The sequence below is a fragment of the Phyllobates terribilis genome, unplaced genomic scaffold (genome assembly GCF_046119375.1).
Source record: "Phyllobates terribilis strain yellow unplaced genomic scaffold, ASM4611937v1 Scaffold_4__5_contigs__length_816908805, whole genome shotgun sequence".
Lineage (NCBI taxonomy): Eukaryota > Metazoa > Chordata > Amphibia > Anura > Dendrobatidae > Phyllobates > Phyllobates terribilis.
The window spans coordinates 303936480-303957896 of NW_027362764.1; the positions used below are offsets into that span (position 1 = coordinate 303936480).

The window sequence follows — 21417 nt, forward strand, 5'->3', positions numbered from 1 at the left end:
GGCTGTAAGCCATAATCATCAACATTAACAGAAATAAGCACTTGAAATAGATCACTCTGTTTGTAATGATTCTATATAATATGAGTTTAATTTTTTGTATTGAAGAGCTGAAATAAATTAACTTTTTGATGATATTATAATTTTGTGAGAAGCGTATATGGAGATGGCTACTCTTAGTAAGCACCTGTACACCAATTTTCTGATTTGGAACTGACAGTCAGTCTTTTGATATTTATTTAAAAAATAAGATCGACCAAATGAGACGAATCTTTACTGCCCTTTCATCACAAACGCTTTGCGCTTTGTATACCAGCCATCGCCCCTACCCTTAACCGTCTTCCCCACCATCACTGAAGGAGAGCTTACTAATTTCCTCTCAAAACGTACCACAGCACTTGTGCACTCGACCCAATCCCACCTGCTCGTCAACCTCACCACCACGTTTATCCCAGCCCTAACCCACCTTTAAAACCTATCGCTAACTTCTTGTACCTTCCCGTCTGCTTTCAAACATGCCGAGATCACACCTATCCTGAAGAAACCATCCCTCGACCCGATCTTTCCGTCCAGCTATCGCCCAATATTAGTGCTCCCGTTCACCTCCAAACTCCTCAAACAACATGTCCATGCTGAACTTTCCTCCCATTTCTCATCTAATTCACTCTTTGAAGACTTACAATCTGGCTTCCATCGCCACCATTCCACCGAAACTGCCCTGACCAAAATTACTAATGACTTAATAACAAAGCTAACAGACATTCTCTATACTCCTCCTTTTAAACCTGTCATCTGTCTTCGGCACATTCGACCACTCCCTACTACTAAAAATCCTTTCTTACCTTGGCATTAAAGACCTTGCCCTCGCCTGGATCTTCTCATACCTCTACAACTGCACATTTAGCGTCTCCCACTCCCAGACTACCTCCTCATCCCACCCTCTCTCTGTCGGTGTACCTCACGGCTCTGTCTTGGGACCCCTACTGTTCTCAATCTATACGTTTGGCTTTGGACAACTCATAAAGTCCCATGGCTTCCAATACCACTAGTGATTATCGAGCAATAAAATGCTTGTATGCTCTGGCTTAGAATCGAGCAGGTCGGATGCTCGGACAGGCTTGACTCGAGTACTGATTATAATGGTAGTCAATGGTAAATTCGAGCCTTTTTCTAGAAGACCCTAACAGGAGGGCTGGGGAGGCATGAAAATCGCTGAAATGGATGGAACCAGTGCTCAAATGGAATGGGAAAAGCATGGGGAAGACACCTGGACGCATCTCTGACTACCTGGTCACTGCTGGGAACAATGTTATCAGAGCATTACTCCACTTTTACGGACTGACAATAAAACATACAAAACCAAAGATAAAATGTATTTTACAAGGCAAAATGTTAGGAAACATTCTTTCATGCATAATGACTTGCATATAAGACAAAATTTAAACAAAAGAAAAAAAAAAGAAAAGCCTCCTCCATCCCTTAATAGCCGGGCCATCTCTCACCGTATTTCCCCGTTGCCTATGACTACAGTAGATGACATAGTAGAGGAGAAAATAAAACTACACCCACCGGTAGTCACTGGTAAATGTAATTTTAACATTTTCCTACCTTATCTGGGCATGTAGTGTGTGTGACATGGTTAGACACATCCTGATTAATTTATGAAGCAGGGACTCTGAAACTCACAAAGCCTATGCGGACAATGGAAGTACTGCCAAAAATTAGAAGGAAGAGGGACTCCGATACACTCTGTATTAGACATAAAGGACAGCCTCTTAAACTGTGTCTCATCATCTACCTCTTGAGACACTAATTGCAGTTTCCCACCGTCGTCTTCTACTGACCGTGGCTGCTCAAATATTTGGGCATCACTACACAGGATCCTTTCATGTCCTTCTTGAAATGTGCAGGGAGAGAGGCCAGAATCAATAATTGGAAATGTAAAGAGCTCCTTGTGGTGTCTGAGTGTAGGATCACTTATCTCCTGGGACTCGTCTTAGTGGGAGAAAAGAGGATCAGTGTGAGGGTTATGTTGTCTAGACTCTTGGCTAGTGAGACTGGACCATGTGGACTTGTCTGGGTTCAAAACTGGAGTCCCAAGACCCCCTGAAAAGTGGGACTGGAAGCTGGGTCTCATGGATGAGCATGTTTGCTGCTTCCACAGCAGGTACAGTTTCACCTGGCCCACGGCCTCTGTGTGCACCATCAGTAGCACGTCCACTTTCCCACCCATCACCGCACGCCTTGCGCATTTTAAATTAGGTATATAATAAATACTCATACACTTTCTAGTATTAAAAAGGAAAAGAAAATATGTAGCCCTGAAAAGGACTTTTGTTTTCAGGTTGCAGCAGCAGTATACCTATAGAAGGAATGTAAAGCAATAAACCCTGTCTACATGCCTCTCATCCAAAACTATCCACCCTCCACCAGCTATCCCTACACTGAATGCAGGTAACAGCAGTTGAAACCACACATCCAAGCTCTCACCACCTCCAACTCAAAAATATTTCCAGAATACGTCCTTTCCTCAACTCTGAATCTACCAAAATGTTAGTGCATGCCCTCATCATCTCCCACCTCGACTATTGCAATATCCTCCTCTGTGGCCTCCCAGCTAACACTCTTGCACCTCTCCAGTCCGTCCTTAAGTCTGATGCCTGAATAATCCACCTTTCTCCTCACTACTCCTCTGCTTCTCCCCTTTGCAAATCCCTTCACTGGCTTCCAATTCCCTGATGTATCCAGTTCAAACTACTAACATTGACCTACAAAGCTGTTCATAGTTTGTCTCCAAACTAATCTCCCAATATTTCCCAACATGTAACCTCCAATCCTCTAAAAAACTCCTTGTCTCCTCCATAATTATATGCTCCTCAACCAACCACCTCCAAGACTTCTACCAAGTATCCTCCATCTTCTGGAATTTTGTGCCCCAACATGTCCGACTATTCGCCACATTCTGAACTTTCATACGGAACTTGAAAATCCATCTCTTCAAGACAACTTACAACCTACACTGACCCCGCTCACCACCATTGGAAATGCTGCAAACCCCCCAACCTACTATCTCCTTCCCCATTATCCTGTAGAAAGTAACCCCGCAAGGGCAAGGCCTCTCCTTTTTCTACTAGTCTGTCACTGTTAGTTTGTTCTCTGTCATTTATATTTGTAATTTGTATATAACCCCTTCGCATGTACAGTGCCATGGAATCAATGGTGCTCTAAAAATAAATAATAAAAATAATAATATCCTAACGATAGGTCTTCAATATCATAAGCCTGGATAACCAATTTGTACATGATTTCAACTAGCAATGTACATTCTTACCTGAATATAAAGCATTAATAATGTATAAACTTTGACTATGCAAAGAATTAGATTGGATTGTTACATTGCAGTGATATATATATATATATATATATATATATATATATATATATATATATACACACAAGTATTAAAGGGGTTATCCAGCCATTTAAAATAGAATTTTTAAAAATTATGTAAATTTGGTATCCAAACCAAAATTTGGCTTAATCTCAGACACTTTCACCATAGGTAGGAGAAGGATCTTTCTTCTGCAAATACTTTGAAAAGAAACAAAAGCAAGAGGTACTTGAAAGCACAAGGGAGAGATTGTGGGGAGTCACATACCTTATAATATCCTATCCTGCTTTGATCAGGGATACATTAACCAACATTCTGAATACTGCCTCTACCATTTCCTACTAATCTAGCATTGTTGACTCCTTCCAAAGGTCCTCCTTCCATTTAGTCAAATATAATAGCTTCTCACATGGAGAACCATTTGCACATATAATTTAGAGATCCTCCCAGATCCTTCCAGGGATTTTGCATACATTTACTCAGCCACAGACATATTTGTTAAGCACTAATGACTACCAGTGAATGATAACACATAGGGGCTAATTCATTACATTTTTTATGCCACATTCCAGCAGAGCTGGGGTGGAGCAAGGGTGGGATGGGATGTGACCACCACACACCTCTCCCATCAAATTCATAAAAAATGGTGGCTTTTTGCATGCCACTACTGCTACTCCAGTCCTTGACTGAACAAGCATTTAAGGTCTGGTGCATGGAGGCACATGCCACTCAGTAGAGCTGCAGAATTCAGTAAGTAGCGTGCACCTCTTCATGAATTTGCCACCTCCTGTACTCCTTCCAAAACTGGCCTAGTGCGAGTGTGCGCTAGGCCAGTCTTGATAAATCGGCCCCACAGTCTTTGAGTTGCTGAAAGTGAAATACTGGAGAAATGCTGAAATTAGGGAGAGAGTGAACCAAATATTCAACTGATCTAAAACCCAATTAAACATCTTGAATGATTCTATGGTTTAGATAACCTACCAGGTTGAAGTTGTGACTTCAGCTAGTGACCGCTTCATTAAAAGTGGAAGAATGTTATAAAATAATAATATCCTTATGAAGTGTGAATGATATTTTACCTTAGTTCCTGTTGTTGGAACTAGTCCTACAGCTCCCATATATGTACTTCCAATTGTCTTGATTTTTTCAATGTCTCTGTAGCACTCCTTTTCCATAAGCTGCATAAAAGCAAATATGACAAAACATTACTAAATGGTTAACAGACCTTATTCATTGAACATTAGCCCTCTATCTATTTATTTCTACATTAATCTCGAAACCTTTTTAAAAGACAACCTCTTTAATGAGACCACACTCATTAAAGATCACATATCGCATGACAAATTTTCAGTTTCATCATACTCTGTGTACAATTTCATCTTCTTTGTGAGAACCATGTCTCTAAACTAAATTTTTAATGTGATTTTGGGTAATCTCAAAAATGTTTCCATTTGCAATGGATATAAAACGTTTACACGTTTACACACATGCCATATTTTTGTCAAGTAAAAAAAAATACCAACATGAATCATTGCAGAACTTTTTTCACCTTTAATATCACCCATAATCTGTTCAAATCCATTGAGAAACAAACTGAACTCTTGTTTTCTGTGGAAAAGGAAAAATAAAGAACTAAAATAATGTGGTTGCATAAATATGCACACCATTAAACTAATACTTTGTTGAAGTACCCTTTGAATTTATAACAGCATTCAATCTTTTTGGGTATGGGTAAGAGTCTCTAAGCATTGCAGATCTAAAATTGGCAATCTTTGTCCACTTTTCCTTGCAATAGCACTCCAAATCTGTCAGATTGCGATGGTATCTCCTGTGTACAGCACCGTCTTCAGGTAAATCCGCAGATTTTCAATTGGATTCAGGTCTGGGCTCTTGCTGGGCAATTTCAAAACTTTGATCCCTTTCTGGCAAAGCCAATCGTTTGTCGTTGTTGTACTGAAAGCTGATATTCCTCTTCATCTTCAGCTGTTTATCAGATGCCTAAAGATCTTGATCCTTCACTAAAACCCAAGTTCCAGCTGGCAAAAAAACATCCCCCAAGCATAGAGCTGCCTCCTGCATGCTTTCTTGTAGGTATCATTTTTTTATGCTGTTCTTGCGCCAAACATAACTTTTGTATACAATTCGAGCCCCCATATAGCCACCTATATACAGTATAAGCCTCCACATAGCCTCTTATATAAAGTATGAGCCCTCTATATACAATATGATTGCCTACACAGCCACCTATATATAATATGAGCTCCCACATAGCCCCTATATACAGTGTAAACCACCATTATAGCCTCCCTATATATTGTGTGAGCCCCCACATATCCTCTTAATATACAATAGGAGCCCACACATAGCCTCCTATAAACAGAGTGAGCCCCCACATAGTCTCTCTATATGCAATATGAGTCCTCACATAGAACATGGAACAGCCAGAGGGTCGGATGTGGCCCACGGACTGCACTTTGCCCAGTTCTGTTATACAGTATTTTCTGAAAAGCATTATTTGTCCCTCCCTTAGGTTAAAGCATAACCATTGTTTTAATTTTTATTTTATAAATCAATAGTACACATAAAAATAAGCAACTTTGTAATATATCTTATCAGAGAAATCTGCTTCTTTCTCTGCCACAATTGATCTTTTATTTTCAAAATTCTCAATTCACGGGTGGATAATAACCAAAACCAAAATCTCAATTTACAGAGACTGAGTTTCAGGGTACTGCCCCTCGTCAGTGCAAAGTGTGAGATCTAGTTTGGTTGGGTAAGAGGCGTCTGACCTGGATCCAAGGGGTAATGTTTCTCCTTGTAGAGAGTGACGTGTCAAGCCTGACATAATTCGCATATTTGCGGCTTAAAAGTCTCCTCACTTTGGCATGTCAGCTTGCAAGGAGAAACTTTACCCCTTGGATTCTGGTCTGACACCTCTCACCCAGCCAAACCAGATCTCACACTTTGCACTTAGGAGGGCAGTATCCCGAAATACAGTGTCTGCAAATTGTGATTTTGGTTTTGGCTTTTATCCTAAGACTTGTGACAAAGCTCGTTAGAGAGTCGATATTGACTTTTAGAATTGCTACTTCCTATAGGTGGCACTAGAGTACTAGTCCTTTTTCTCTCTGAAGAGATAATTTGCATATTTCCCAGAGGAGCAATGCGGCTTAAAAGTCTCCTCACCTTGGCATGTCAGACTTGACATGTCACTCTCCGCAAGGAGAAATGTTACTCCTTGGATCTCAGTTCACAGGTAAAATTTGTATTCAGTGAAGACGAATTGTTACATTACTGAGATAGGAGATAGCAGTTGCTGCTGAAAAGAATCTATGTAGATAGGAGGGTGTGACGATACAGCCTATAATCTAAATAAGCTAGACGATTAGATTTGTTTATCCAAGAGAAATACACTATTATGTTTATGTTGACTTGTAAACATAAACGTGCATGGTCAATAAGAACAGACCATTATTTGTATAATTGTGAATATTGTTTCCGCTTGGCTCTGTGAAACAATGTTGTTTGTCACTATGCTGATTGCATATTATACTAAGTCAGCTGAATTATTATTATTATTGTTTATTATTATAGCGCCATTTATTCCATGGCGCTTTACATGTGAAAAGGGGGGTATACATAACAGAAACAATTACAAAAATATTGAACAAAAATGCAACGGCAAACTGGTACAGGAGAAGCGAGGACCCTGCCCACGAGGGCTCACAGTCAACAAGGGATGGGTGAGGATATAGTAGGTGAGGGTAGAGCTGGCCGTGCAGTGGTGTGGTGGAGTGATGGTTACTGCATGTTGTAGGTTTGTCGGAAGAGGTGAGTCTTCGGGTTCCTTTTGAAAGTTTCCACGGTAGGCGAGAGTCTGATGCTTTGGGGTACAGAGTTCCAGAATAGGGGGATGCATGGGAGAAATCTTGTATGCGATTGTGGGAAGAGGACATAAGAGGAGAGTAGAGAAGGAGATCTTGTGAGGATCGTAGGTTGCGTGTAGGTATGTACCGGGAGACTAGGTCACAGATGTATGGAGGAGACAGGTTGTAGATTGCTTTGTATGCCAAGGTTAGGGTGTTAAACTGGAGTCTCTGGGCAATGGGGAGCCAGTGAAGCGTTTGACAGAGAGCAGAGGCCAGGGAATAGCGGGGGGAACAGGTGGATTAGTCGGGCAACAGAGTTTTCTATTGATTTGAGGGGAGCGAGAGTGTTAGAGGGGAGGCCACAGAGCAGGAGGTTGCAGTAGTCGAGGCAGGAAATGATGAGGGCGTGCACTAGTGTTTTTGAAGATTCGTGGTTGAGGAATGTGCGTATCTGGGAGATGTTTCTGAGTTGGAGTTGGCAGGAAATAGAAAGGGCTTGGATATGTGGTTTGAAGGAGAGGTTAGAGTCCAGGGTTACCCCGAGGCAGTGAGCTTGTGGGACTGGGAAAAGTGGACATCCATTGATTTTGATGGATAGGTCAGCTGGGGGGGCTGAGTGAGATGGGGAAAAGATGATGAATTCAGTTTTATCCATGTTAAGTTTTAGAAATCTAGCAGAGAAGAAGGATGAGATAGGGGACAGACATTGTGGGATTCTAATTAGTAAGGAGGTGATATCAGGTCTAAAGAGGTAAAGCTGTGTGTCGTCAGCATAGAGATGATACTGAAAGCCGTGGGACTCTATGAGCTGTCCCAGGCCAAGGGTGAAGATTGAGAAGAGCAAAGGTCCTAGGACTGAACCTTGGGGGACACCGACAGATAGGGAGTGAGATGAGGAGGTGGTATGTGAGTGCGAAACATTGAAGGTCCTGTCCGTTAAGTATGAAGAGATCGAAGATAGGGCCAAGTCTTTGATGCCAAGAGATGAAAGAATCTGTAGTAAGAGGGAATGGTAACACTGTGTCAAAGGCAGACGACAGATCCAGGAGGAGAAGGACAGAATAGGGTCGCTTGGATTTTGCGGTTAGTAGGTCGTTGGTGACTTTAGTCAGGGCAGTTTCAGAAGAATGGTGCGGTCAGAAGCCAGATTCTAAGTGGTCAAAGAGGGAGCAGGAGGAGAGGTGGGAGGACAGTTCACAATGGACGTGTTGTTCGAGTAGTTTTGAGGCATAGGGGAGAAGTGATATGGGGCGATAGCTAGCTCCTGCTATACCAGCTATGTAAATTGATTAGCTCAAACAATGAGACCTGATTTAGCCCTGCACCTTTACCTCTAACCCCAACCTGTGACTGATGACCTTACACAGATGTAAATATAAACAGTCATGTCTGTAGTGCTGCATGCAGAATCAAGGAGAATCAGAAAGAATTTACAAGGAGAATGAGACACATCCTTCAGGACAGTAGATGGATTGCATGATGGCTCCATCCAAAGAGACACAGATTTGGATTCTACATGATTCCGATCTAAGGGTATTGGTCCTGACTGGAAAGATATGGATCTGCTCCATTGACCATCAGAGAGCCCATGGAAACATTTGGGGAGAGCAGGTTGGGACGTTGAAGTCACCTGGCTCCATGGATATGATGCGCCCCCTGGGCCGTGGGGTACCCGATGCCGGGCCGGTGGATTCTAGGGGAATGTCACAGTGGCAGTGACCCGGTCCGTGACCCAGGGCGGTCAATAAAAGGGGTTATATTTACAAGAGATTTTTATAGTTTATATTAAAGTTCGTGACGCCACCTGTGGAATGCGGCTAAAGGGAGCCGCCGCTGCGGAGCAGTCCTCTGAAGCTGATGTTACTGCAGCAGGGATGGTGTGGCTCTCCACAGGAAGAGCTAGCCTCAGGGCAGTGTAGAAGATGTTGGTTGTGCTGAGCATTGTAGTGCAGGGAGTGATGGCGCAGCATGAAACACAGAGACAAGGTGGTGCAGTCCTCTGGGTCTTTACTCTCGGTTATTGCAGTCCAAGTTACAGACGTCAAAGTAACTTCCCATGCCGTGCTGCATTTACTCAGTGAGGGGCTCAGTCCACCCCCAGGTAACTCCGGAGTACATAACAGGACCCCCTTCTGTGTCTTCTCTCTGGCTGTCTCCCTGAACCTCATACCAAGTGTCCCAGTCCAGTACCTGCGGGCCTTGGCGGACGACGTCTGTTCTGTCCCCTAGGTCCTATATAGCTAACTTCCTGGTGAGACTGGTATGGAATGTTGGCTACAGGACATGAAATACTGCAGCCTCCGGTTTCTAGTTAAGACGTACAGTCTTCTGCTAGCTGAGGGACCCGGTTCCCTGTATGCAGCCTGACCCCTCCACCTCCCGGTAGATGCGGGAGTACGGATTGCCTTCTGCATGGCCCGTACCCTTAGGGTCCTTTCTTCTAGTTCCTGAAGCCTTCCTGCTCCCTCTCCTCTCTTCTCTCTTTCCTCTCCAACTTGGGCCTCACTGTCCAGGCCGGCTTCTGGAGCAGAGCTCCTGCAGAGCCTCTGCTCCTTTCACTTTCCTTCTCTCACTACTCAACTCTCTTTCTAAGATGGCTTCTCTACTTATATCTTCCTTCTATGTGCTCCCCTTAACTACTTCCTCCACCCACACCCACTATGTGGTTCCCCTTCCAGCTAGGTTCCCCCCACTCCAGCCAGGAAAGGGGCTCAGCGGGTACGTGGGAGGCATCTTGCCCCTCCTGCTGGCCTGGAGTGGTGTGTGTTGGATGCAGGTGTTAGGGCCCTGAGCTGTACTCCTTCCTTACCTGATAGTGAGATACCACACCTCTGGGTGAGATGCAGTACCTCTGTGGTGACCAAACCCTCAGGGGTGCCACAGATATGTTGTTTGGGGTTGCCAAGAGGGACTCAATGGTCGTCTGGTACCCATGGAGACATTCGGAGAAGCCAGATTGGGTCCAGCCGGTCATCAGGCCCCATGGAAACTCTAGCATAGGCCAGGGTGTGACCCTTGGGTCTCCTGGCCTTGTACTTCGATGGACTGCTAGCTTCTTTAGCTTGCAGCTACCTTCTCTCTGTGGGGGCCCGCCAGAAGCGGGGGGGGGTAGTGGCTGAGGTAGTTGACCCTGGACGTCCGAAAGTCACAGCTGTTCTATCCCAGGCGGGCAGAGTGGAAGGGTGAGACTGTGTAATGTTGTACCATCTTGGGTATATGCTGGGACTGCTCTGTGTGTTTATTGTCCACTTTGTGTTTCAATAAAGTATTGCCATGCTGTTTTTTTCCCTCACCCTGTGTTGTCTGGGTAGCGTTACGCCCACGGAAGACCCCGGGTCTTCACAGAGGGAGAGGAGGGAGGAGCTCTGCCTCTAGCTTCTCTCACCTCCTTCCACCTCCTTTCTCCATTGAATGTCATTAGTAGCAACTGCCATGCCCTATGTCAGTAATGTAAAAACCTGTCTTCACCGAACACAGATTTTACCTGTGAATTGAGACTTTGAGAATGATTGATCAATCCTGACAGAAAGAAGCAGATTTCTCTGATAATATACATTATAAAGTTTGTTATTTTCATGTGTATGAAATGAGAATTGTGAAATGAAAATTAAAATGACGATTACTCTTTAAAGGATGTCTGTCACACACAAATTGCATATTAAACTAGCTGTTCATTGATATAGGGCACTTTGCCCCTATTAAAATAAGAACAAAAATTACTGTTAACTCAAATGCAAATATTGTACGTGGGCTTCAGTGCACACTTGTGTTGGCCAATGGCTAAGTGCACCTAAATGCTTTCTCACTTAGCATTTTGGGATATTAATGGACAGGCAATCGCTGATAAACCCAAAGTGTAGTGGCTTCAGAGCTTTCAGCTATGGAGGAAAATCCCTCTGCCCACACTGTCTGTGCGAATGTACACAGCAATGAGGCTCAGGCAGTGTAAGTGTGCACATGCAAACACCCACACTAAGTTAAGGCAGCGATCGGTCTGGGAAAGAGAACACTGTCAATATGAAAAAGGAAAGTGTTCCACATTCTGAGCCCTTGACCACGCCAATGCACTGAAGCTACCTCATCTGCATTTGAATTAAAAGTAATTTTCTCAGCTAATTGGTGCTCATAAAGCTCTATGGAGAACTGTAACAGGAGAAATTTCAGCAGAATGTCTTTGTCTGCCTCTAGCTCCTCCCTCCCCCTGCATAGAATTTTAAAAGCACCAAAAATCATCAGGGGGTGAAAGATGTAGATTTCACTGATAAAATATTTTATACAGTTGTTTATTTTCACGTGTATTATTGATTTATGTATTAAAAACATAAAATGGTGGTTGCACGATAAATTAAAATTGTAGGATATTTAATCTTAGGAATTTAAATATACTACTTACCTCATCAAAATCAGCAATTATTTCATTTAAAAGTCGTAAACATTCCACTCCCATATTATTGCCATCAAGTTCAATGTAAAAATCATTAAAATTTGGAATGGAGGCAAACATAACACCAACTTGTGAGTAAGACTGGTAATACAAATCCTATGGGGGAAAAAATGATTTAAGGCAGAACCAATAATTTTGACAATATAGGTAACATACAGAAACACCATTAAAGATAAATGTGCCAACAAAATGTTAACAAATCTTATGAAAATGCAAGAAGTGTATGTTCACAAGGCTAGTAAGTACAGTAATATGTGGGAGCTTGAGACCATAGTGCCAATTTTCATGTTAAATACTGTTACTCATGAATATGTATGTACATGTAAAGAAAACAAGGTGGATTATTTCTTTGTTAAAAATAACATAACAGTTAGTGGTATGTTGGAATCCTACATATAGTCCAATTCATCAAACCTTTAACACCAAACTGGCGTAAAACAATTTGAAATCACCAAATTTTTGCACAACATAGGGTGACGTAAAAAATTTGAGACTTTTGGTGTTTTCACACCACTTTTGGGCAGCTAAACCAAAATAAGTCAAGCTGATGATGGAACTGTGAGTGGCAATGCCAGCCCATCAAATTCACCCAAAGTGCTGGCATTTCTTATGCCAAAAATGCTACTCCAGCCCCTACTGGAGTAGCACTTCTGGCAAGGTGCACACTACACTGAGAAGATCCGCCAAATTCATTAAGGAAGACCTCCCATTAACTTTCTTTGTCTCTCAATCTGTTTATGTAGTGTATTGCCAGTGTGTTAATATACTCACTTATTATGAACTTCTCTGCTATCCAGTGCTACTCCGGTCCTCTTCTGAATTACGTCACCACTATACAGACTCTCTGGGTCACGCTGCGCTCTGCATGACCCGGATATGGCTTGAAAGTGTAAGCTTATGGAGTGTTAGAACAAGGCTCCACAGGCTTTCATTGTAAATGAAAATTTCAACTCACCCATAGAGTAATCCCGATAGTCTGAAGTGCAGTGACGTCACTAAGGAGGACTGGAATAGCACTGGATCCCAGAGAAGACAGTGGTAGGTGAGTATATTATCACAATGATAGTACACTACATAAACATACACACACAGATTTGCAGGCATAAAAAAGTTCATGTGAGGGCTTCCTTGAACTGGATTTAGTCCATCAAACTCCAGCAACCCCTTCATTAAGACTGGCTTGCACAGTTTTAATAATGTTATACTATAGTAGCTGTTCATATGGCTTGTGAGGTCAGACAAATTCAGGAGTGATAAAAAAACTAAGGAAAGGTATATACCAAAGAACAATATTTTATCTCCCTTTTGTATCCACTCTTGCCTTTGGCACAAAAACAGCATTAAAAAATTGTATGTGCAATATCAGCCTCATATAGAAAATATTGAATGCAGAGTCTGAAGCTTTTTGGACCTTTTGTGTGCAATTACGGAGGTAAACATTGAAAAAGTATTTTTAGATGTATATTCTCATCATCACTGAGTAGATGTAAAGTCAGTTATAGAATAAAATGAAGCTGTACTTGATGGTACATTAGTGATAATTAGAGATGGGCAAATTTATTTAAGTGGAATTTATCCGTGCAAATTCAGCAAAATGGCATTTAGTTGAAGGCCGACAAAGGTTAAAGGGGTTGTCCATTATTCAGACAACCCCTTCTGAACCTCTGTGTTTGCCCCCAGAAAAATAATAACACTTATACTCACCTCCAGTGTCTGCAGTGTCGTCACTGGCTCTCCCAGGGATTGCGTGACATTGGTATGTCATGCGATCCCTGAGACGAATTAGCTCTGGCTTCACTTTCCCCTCCTTCGGGATCATGTAACATAACAATGAGAGACAGTGCCGACACTGATGGAATGGCGCTGGCACCAGAGGTGAGTGTAAGTATTATAATTTTACTGGAGGTAAACATAGTGATTGATAAGGGGTTGTCTGAGTAGTGGATAACTCCTTTAAAAAGAAAAAAATACATGCCTCACCACTCACCTCTCTGGGCACCATCCACTGTTCCCTGCTCGCTGTAAGGACCGTCGCACCTCCATTGCATCTCCAGCCTGGTGTTTACTCTAGGCAAGGGTCTCAGGCCACAAGCAGGGTTCTGAGTTCACTGCGCATGCCCGGGGTCCAACTCACAGTTGGATATCCCAGCATAGAGTGAACACTGGGTTGGAGATGGGACATAACAGAGGCATGTAGGAATGAAAAGCAGGCAAGAAGTAGATGAGGCGGTGAGTTGTATTCTTTTTTTTATCCTTTTGCCGGCCGCTTACCTTTCGGCCGTTCCCGCTGCTCTCTGCACGCTGTCCAGCTTTTTGTACCTCCATTGCATCATATCTCTGACTGATGTTCACACTAGGCCGAGACTTTCAGCTGTGATCAGGCCCTGGGGTTCACTGCCCATGTTCCGTGGATTACTCACGTCCGGAAGTCTCAGCTTAGAGTTAACACCAGGTCACAAAGTCACTGTGCATACAGAGATGCAATGCGACGAAGGTATGGAATAACAGACAGCAAAAAGGGAGCAACAGAAGCAGCCAGTTTTGTTTTATTTTTCTGCATCTTACATTTATTATACTCTGGGGTCTGGAAAGATGTGCACATAAGCAGGCAGCATTCAGACAGTACTTAATCTGGGAAGTGAGCACTGATATATGACTTGCGTTTATTTGTGAAAAAAAAATGGAAATTTGGCGAAAATGTAGAAAATTTTGCAATTTTCAAACTTTGAATTTTTATGCCCTTAAATCAGAGAGTTATGTCACACAAAACAGGTAAGGTCTACTTTACATCAGCATAATTTTGGAATCATAATTTTTTTCATTAGGAAGTTATAAGGGTTAAAAGTTGACCATTGAGTTCTCATTTTTCTAACAACATTTACAAAACCATTTTTATAGGGACCACATCACATTTGAAGTGACTTTGAGGGGTCTATATGACAGAAAATACCCAAAAGTGACACCATTCTAAAAACTGCACCCCTCAAGGTTCTCAAAACCACATTCAAGAAGTTTATTAACCCTTCACGTGCTTCACAGGAATTAAAGCAAGGTTGAAGTTTTTCATTCAACCTTTAACTTTTAAACTTTTAACTTCTTTTCACAAATATTTTACTTTAGACCCAATTTTTTTTATTTTCAAAGGGTAACAAGAGAAAATGGACCACTAAATTTGTTGTGTAATTTCTCCTGAGCATGCCGATGCCCCATATGTGGGGGAAAACCACTGTTTGGATGCACAGCAGAGCTCAAGAGGGAAGGAGCACTGTTTGATTTTTTGAACGTAAAATTTGCTTGAATAATTAGCGTATGCCATGTCGCGCTTGAGGAGCCCCTGATGTGCCTAAACAGTGGAAATCCCCCACAAGTGACACTGTTTTGGAAACTAGACTCCTCAGGCAACTTATCTAGATGTGTGGTGAGCACTTAGAACCCCCAAGTGCTTCACAGAAGTTTATAACGTGGAGCTGTGAAAATAAAAAAATCCCATTTTTCCCATAAAAATGTTTTTTTAGCCCCAATTTTTTTATTTTCAAAGGGGTAAGAGGAGAAAATGGACTCCAAAATTTGTTGCTGTGCAATTTCTCCTGAGCACCGAGATACCCCATATGTGGCTGTAAACTATTGTTGTTATTGTTGAATGCAAAATTGACTGGAATCGAGAGCGGATGCCATGTCGGGTTTGGAGAGCCCCTGATGTGCCTAAACAGTGGAAATCCCCCACAAGTGACACCATTTTGGAAACTAGACCCCTCAGGGAACTTATCTAGATGTGTGGTGAGCACTTAGAACCCCCAAGTGCTTCACAGAAGTTTATAACGTGGAGCTGTGAAAATAAAAAAATCCAATTTTTCCCATCAAAATGTTTTTTAGCCCCAATTTTTTTATTTTCAAAGGGGTAAGAGGAGAAAATGGACTCCAAAATTTGTTGTTGTGCAATTTCTCCTGAGCACCGAGATACCCCATATGTGGCGGTAAACTATTGTTGTTATTGTTGAATGCAAAATTGACTGGAATCGAGAGCGGATGCCATGTCGGGTTTGGAGAGCCCCTGATGTGCCTAAACAGTGGAAACCCTCACAAATGACCCCATTTTTGAATCTAGACCCCTCAAGGAATGTGTCTAGATGTGTGGTGAGCACCTTGAATCTTCAAATTCACAGTAGTTTATAACTAGAGATGAGCGTTGTTCTACTCGAACTGTTCGCCAATCTCAAATTCGAGCTGTTTTGGGCGGTGTTCGAGCCGGTCGGCGAACACGAACAATTTGAGAAAAATTCGGCTGTTCGAGGTTATGTTCGATAACTGTTCGTGCACCAAAATCATAACTGGATTTTTTCTCAGTAATGATGAAAATTAATGTTAATACGCAGTTTGAGTGTACAGCGGGGTGGGGGGAGGGGCAGGGGATGGATCTCTGCAGGAACAATGAAGATCTCCATTTTTTTTTCTCTTTCCCGCATTTGCAGTGGGGAGGTGCAATCTGTCAGCCTATCAGCAGAGCACACACGGAGCGAAGTGCTTTTTTTCACACAAGCAAGGGCATGTGTGATTGGCAGTGTATGTCACATGTCCTTGCCCTATAAGACCAAGCCATTTTCCCCGTCGCCACCATTTTCTCACTGCTGCAGCTGCGTGTTAGACGGCACCGCTGTTGCTGTGTGCGCTATACCTTGTTAATTTCAAGCCAATTTTCGCACAAATATACAGATAGCTTGGGAGTAGGGAATAGTTGTGATTGCAGTCCTTTTAAGGACTAGGTTACAGCATTTCCTACGACTTTTATCAAGCAGGTCTGTGCTCTTAAATAGATAGATTGTGGGAGTAAAGACTAATTGTAATTGGAGTCCTTTTCAGGACTAGGTTACATCAGTTCCTATCAGTTTTTGCCAGGCAGGTCTGTGCCAGTGCTGTGCAAGTTTTTTTCACAGCATTTGGCTGAATCTAGCAAAGCTAATCCTTTTTGGCCTATTGCAGAGTGTGTTAGTCAGTGGAGTAGCCTATCTGTGTTGCAAGATATACCACCTGTGTATAGAATACCAATTTTTTTACTGCACCTAGTGAAGTAAAATCTTTTGGGCATAGCATCATTCTATTAGTCCATCTATACTGACCTCCATCAGGTTGCAAACTGAATATAATTTTTTTCTGCATCTAGCTCTGAAAAAATATTTGGGCTTCTAGCAGTGTGTGGGACTTGGTCTATTAGTCCATCTATACTGACCTCCATCAGGTTGCAAATTAAAAATAATTTTTTTCTTCATTTAGCTCTGAAAAAATATTTGGGCTTCTAGCAGTGTGTGGGACTTGTTCTATTAGTCCTTCTATACTGACCTCCAGCAGGTTGCAAATTGAATATAATTTTTTTCTGCATCTAGCTCTGAAAAAATATTTGGGCTTCTAGCGATGTGTGGGACTTGGTCTATTAGTCCATCTATACTGACCTCCATCAGGTTGCAAATTAAAAATAATTTTTTTCTGCATCTAGCTCTGAAAAAATATTTGGGCTTCTAGCAGTGTGTGGGACTTGGTCTATTAGTCCATCTATACTGACCTCCATCAGGTTGCAAATTAAAAATAATTTTTTTCTTCATTTATCTCTGAAAAAATATTTGGGCTTCTAGCAGCGTGTGGGACTTGTTCTATTAGTCCATCTATACTGACCTCCATCAGGTTGCAAATTAAAAATAATTTTTTTTCTGCATCTAGCTCTGAAAAAATATTTGGGCTTCTAGCAGTGTGTGGGACTTGGTCTATTAGTCCATCTATACTGACCTCCATCAGGTTGCAAATTAAAAATAATTTTTTTCTACATCTAGCTCTGAAAAAATATTTGGGCTTCTAGCAGTGTGTGGGACTTGGTCTATTAGTCCATCTATACTGACCTCCATCAGGTTGCAAATTAAAAATAATTTTTTTCTGCATCTAGCTCTGAAAAAATATTTGGGCTTCTAGCAGTGTGTGGGACTTGGTCTATTAGTCCATCTATACTGACCTCCATCAGTTTGCAAATTGAATAAAAAAATTTTCTGCATCTAGCTCTGAAAAAATATTTGGGCTTCTAGAGGTGTGTGGGACTTGGTCTATTAGTCCATCTATACTGACCTCCATCAGGTTGCAAATTAAAAATAATTTTTTTCTGCATCTAGCTCTGAAAAAATATTTGGGCTTCTAGCAGTGTGTGGGACTTGGTCTATTAGTCCATCTATACTGACCTCCATCAGGTTGCAAATTAAAAATAATTTTTTTCTTCATTTAGCTCTGAAAAAATATTTGGGCTTCTAGCAGTGTGTGGGACTTGTTCTATTAGTCCTTCTATACTGACCTCCAGCAGGTTGCAAATTGAATATAATTTTTTTCTGCATCTAGCTCTGAAAAAATATTTGGGCTTCTATCGGTGTGTGGGACTTGGTCTATTAGTCCATCTATACTGACCTCCATCAGGTTGCAAATTAAAAATAATTTTTTTCTGCATCTAGCTCTGAAAAAATATTTGGGCTTCTAGCAGTGTGTGGGACTTGGTCTATTAGTCCATCTATACTGACCTCCATCAGGTTGCAAATTAAAAATAATTTTTTTCTGCATCTAGCTCTGAAAAAATATTTGGGCTTCTAGCAGTGTGTGGGACTTGGTCTATTAGTCCATCTATACTGACCTCCATCAGGTTGCAAATTGAATAAAAAAATTTTCTGCATCTAGCTCTGAAAAAATATTTGGGCTTCTAGCGGTGTGTGGGACTTGGTCTATTAGTCCATCTATACTGACCTCCATCAGGTTGCAAATTAAAAATAATTTTTTTCTGCATCTAGCTCTGAAAAAATATTTGGGCTTCTAGCAGTGTGTGGGACTTGGTCTATTAGTCCATCTATACTGACCTCCATCAGGTTGCAAATTAAAAATAATTTTTTTCTTCATTTATCTCTGAAAAAATATTTGGGCTTCTAGCAGCGTGTGGGACTTGTTCTATTCGTCCATCTATACTGACCTCCATCAGGTTGCAAATTAAAAATAATTTTTTTCTGCATCTAGCTCTGAAAAAATATTTGGGCTTCTAGCAGTGTGTGGGACTTGGTCTATTAGTCCATCTATACTGACCTCCATCAGGTTGCAAATTAAAAATAATTTTTTTCTTCATTTAGCTCTGAAAAAATATTTGGGCTTCTAGCAGTGTGTGGGACTTGTTCTATTAGTCCTTCTATACTGACCTCCAGCAGGTTGCAAACTGAATATAATTTTTTTCTGCATCTAGCTCTGAAAAAATATTTGGGCTTCTAGCGGTGTGTGGGACTTGGTCTATTAGTCCATCTATACTGACCTCCATCAGGTTGCAAATTAAAAATATTTTTTTTCTGCATCTAGCTCTGAAAAAATATTTGGGCTTCTAGCAGTGTGTGGGACTTGGTCTATTAGTCCATCTATACTGACCTCCATCAGGTTGCAAATTAAAAATAATTTTTTTCTGCATCTAGCTCTGAAAAAATATTTGGGCTTCTAGCAGTGTCTGGGACTTGGTCTATTAGTCCATCTATACTGACCTCCATCAGGTTGCAAATTGAATAAAAAAATTTTCTGCATCTAGCTCTGAAAAAATATTTGGGCTTCTAGCGGTGTGTGGGACTTGGTCTATTAGTCCATCTATACTGACCTCCATCAGGTTGCAAATTAAAAATAATTTTTTTCTGCATCTAGCTCTGAAAAAATATTTGGGCTTCTAGCAGTGTGTGGGACTTGTTCTATTAGTCCTTCTATACTGACCTCCAGCAGGTTGCAAATTGAATATAATTTTTTTCTGCATCTAGCTCTGAAAAAATATTTGGGCTTCTAGCGGTGTGTGGGACTTGGTCTATTAGTCCATCTATACTGACCTCCATCAGGTTGCAAATTAAAAATAATTTTTTTCTGCATCTAGCTCTGAAAAAATATTTGGGCTTCTAGCAGTGTGTGGGACTTGGTCTATTAGTCCATCTATACTGACCTCCATCAGGTTGCAAATTAAAAATAATTTTTTTCTGCATCTAGCTCTGAAAAAATATTTGGGCTTCTAGCAGTGTGTGGGACTTGGTCTATTAGTCCATCTATACTGACCTCCATCAGGTTGCAAATTGAATAAAAAAAATTTCTGCATCTAGCTCTGAAAAAATATTTGGGCTTCCAGCGGTGTGTGGGACTTGGTCTATTAGTCCATCTATACTGACCTCCATCAGGTTGCAAATTAAAAATAATTTTTTTCTGCATCTAGCTCTGAAAAAATATTTGGGCTTCTAGCAGTGTGTGGGACTTGGTCTATTAGTCCATCTATACTGACCTCCATCAGGTTGCAAATTGAATAAAAAAATTTTCTGCATCTAGCTCTGAAAAAATATTTGGGCTTCTAGCGGTGTGTGGGACTTGGTCTATTAGTCCATCTATACTGACCTCCATCAGGTTGCAAATTAAAAATAATTTTTTTCTGCATCTAACCCAGCCAATAGTTTTGGCCTAATACCACAGTTTGGCCACTCAGCTCTGCTCGGTTACCATCCATTGTTTTTTTGTGCAAACAACTCCAGAGTTGTGAATTAGTTAACCACCAAAATGAGTGGAAAAAGGCCTGCTGCTGGTGGAAAGGAGAATAGGCGTGTTGGGAAGGGGAATAAAGGTTGTGTCCGTGGGGTAGGTGCAGAAGAAAGACCATCTTCCAGCCAAACTAATTTGTCTACTTCTTTTAGCGGACAATGTGATAAGATCCCTTTCTTACGGCCACGCCAATCGCTACAAATTCCAGATGAGGCACAAAAACAGCAGGTGCTTCAACGGATATCAAGTGCTCCTTTAAGTGGGCTCTCCTCCACATCAACTTCAACATCACAAATACTCCAGTCCTCAAAGGTGTCACCCAAATCGCACTTGCTTCCTCACAGCTCCCAAATCTCCAGCTGCCCGTCTGAGTATGAGGTAGAACAGATGGTTGAGTCTGCAGAGCTGTTTACTCATACTATAGCCTGGGAATCAGAGGTCAACTCCAGCGCTTCTGTGAATCCAGACGAGGAAATGATCTGCACTGATGCCCAGAATCTTTATGAGTCGGATCCAGGACCAGACGCAGAAGGTTCTGACCATAATGTAGACCCTCATTCCTAAACTGTAACTCCTGTTGGTGGAGACAATGAGGAAGACGATGATAAGACTCAAATACCTGATTGGAGCGACAACTTTAGTTTTTTGTCAGGGCAGGAACAGGTTGGCTCTGAGGACGACGGGTGTGATAACGCACAGGGTGATGATGATGAGGTCGGAGATCCCACTTACTGTCAACCCACAGTCAGCCAAGAGATGAGGTCAGCAGAGGAGGTGGAGGAAGATGCTAGTGACGACGAGGTCAGGTTGCGCCTTCCTGGACAGAGACGTAGTACTGGAAGCACGTCAACAACTGCATCCTCAAACACAACTCTGCCTCTCACCACAAGTCGTGGTGGCTCTTCAGGTCGCATGGGTGCTAAACCTTGCATAGCCTGGGCATTTTTTCAGATCGATAAAGATGACCCAACTCGTGTTATCTGTAACATTTGTCAGCAAAAGCTAAGTAGAGGCCAAAAAATACATAGTTTGAGTACTTCATGCATGAACCGGCACATGGACATGAAGCATAAGTTGCAGTGGGAAGCTCAGTGTGCTACAATGCGGCCTAGCCGGCCGGGCCAACCACCGTCTGCCATATCTTGTGCATCCGCGGCCTC

At 41.8% G+C, this 21417-nt stretch overlaps 1 protein-coding gene across 2 annotated transcripts in view; it reads right to left on the reverse strand.

Annotated features, from left to right (window-relative positions):
- Nucleotides 1-21417, reverse strand: part of ADCY1 (adenylate cyclase 1) — a 743884-nt gene that overhangs the window by 36286 nt on the left and 686181 nt on the right. For both annotated transcript variants that reach the window (XM_073678356.1, XM_073678357.1), the window contains 2 exons: nucleotides 11651-11797; nucleotides 4468-4566 (listed from right to left, as the gene is read on the reverse strand). In XM_073678356.1, the coding sequence (XP_073534457.1) occupies nucleotides 4468-4566; nucleotides 11651-11797 (246 nt within the window). The remainder of the gene's footprint in view (nucleotides 1-4467; nucleotides 4567-11650; nucleotides 11798-21417) is intronic.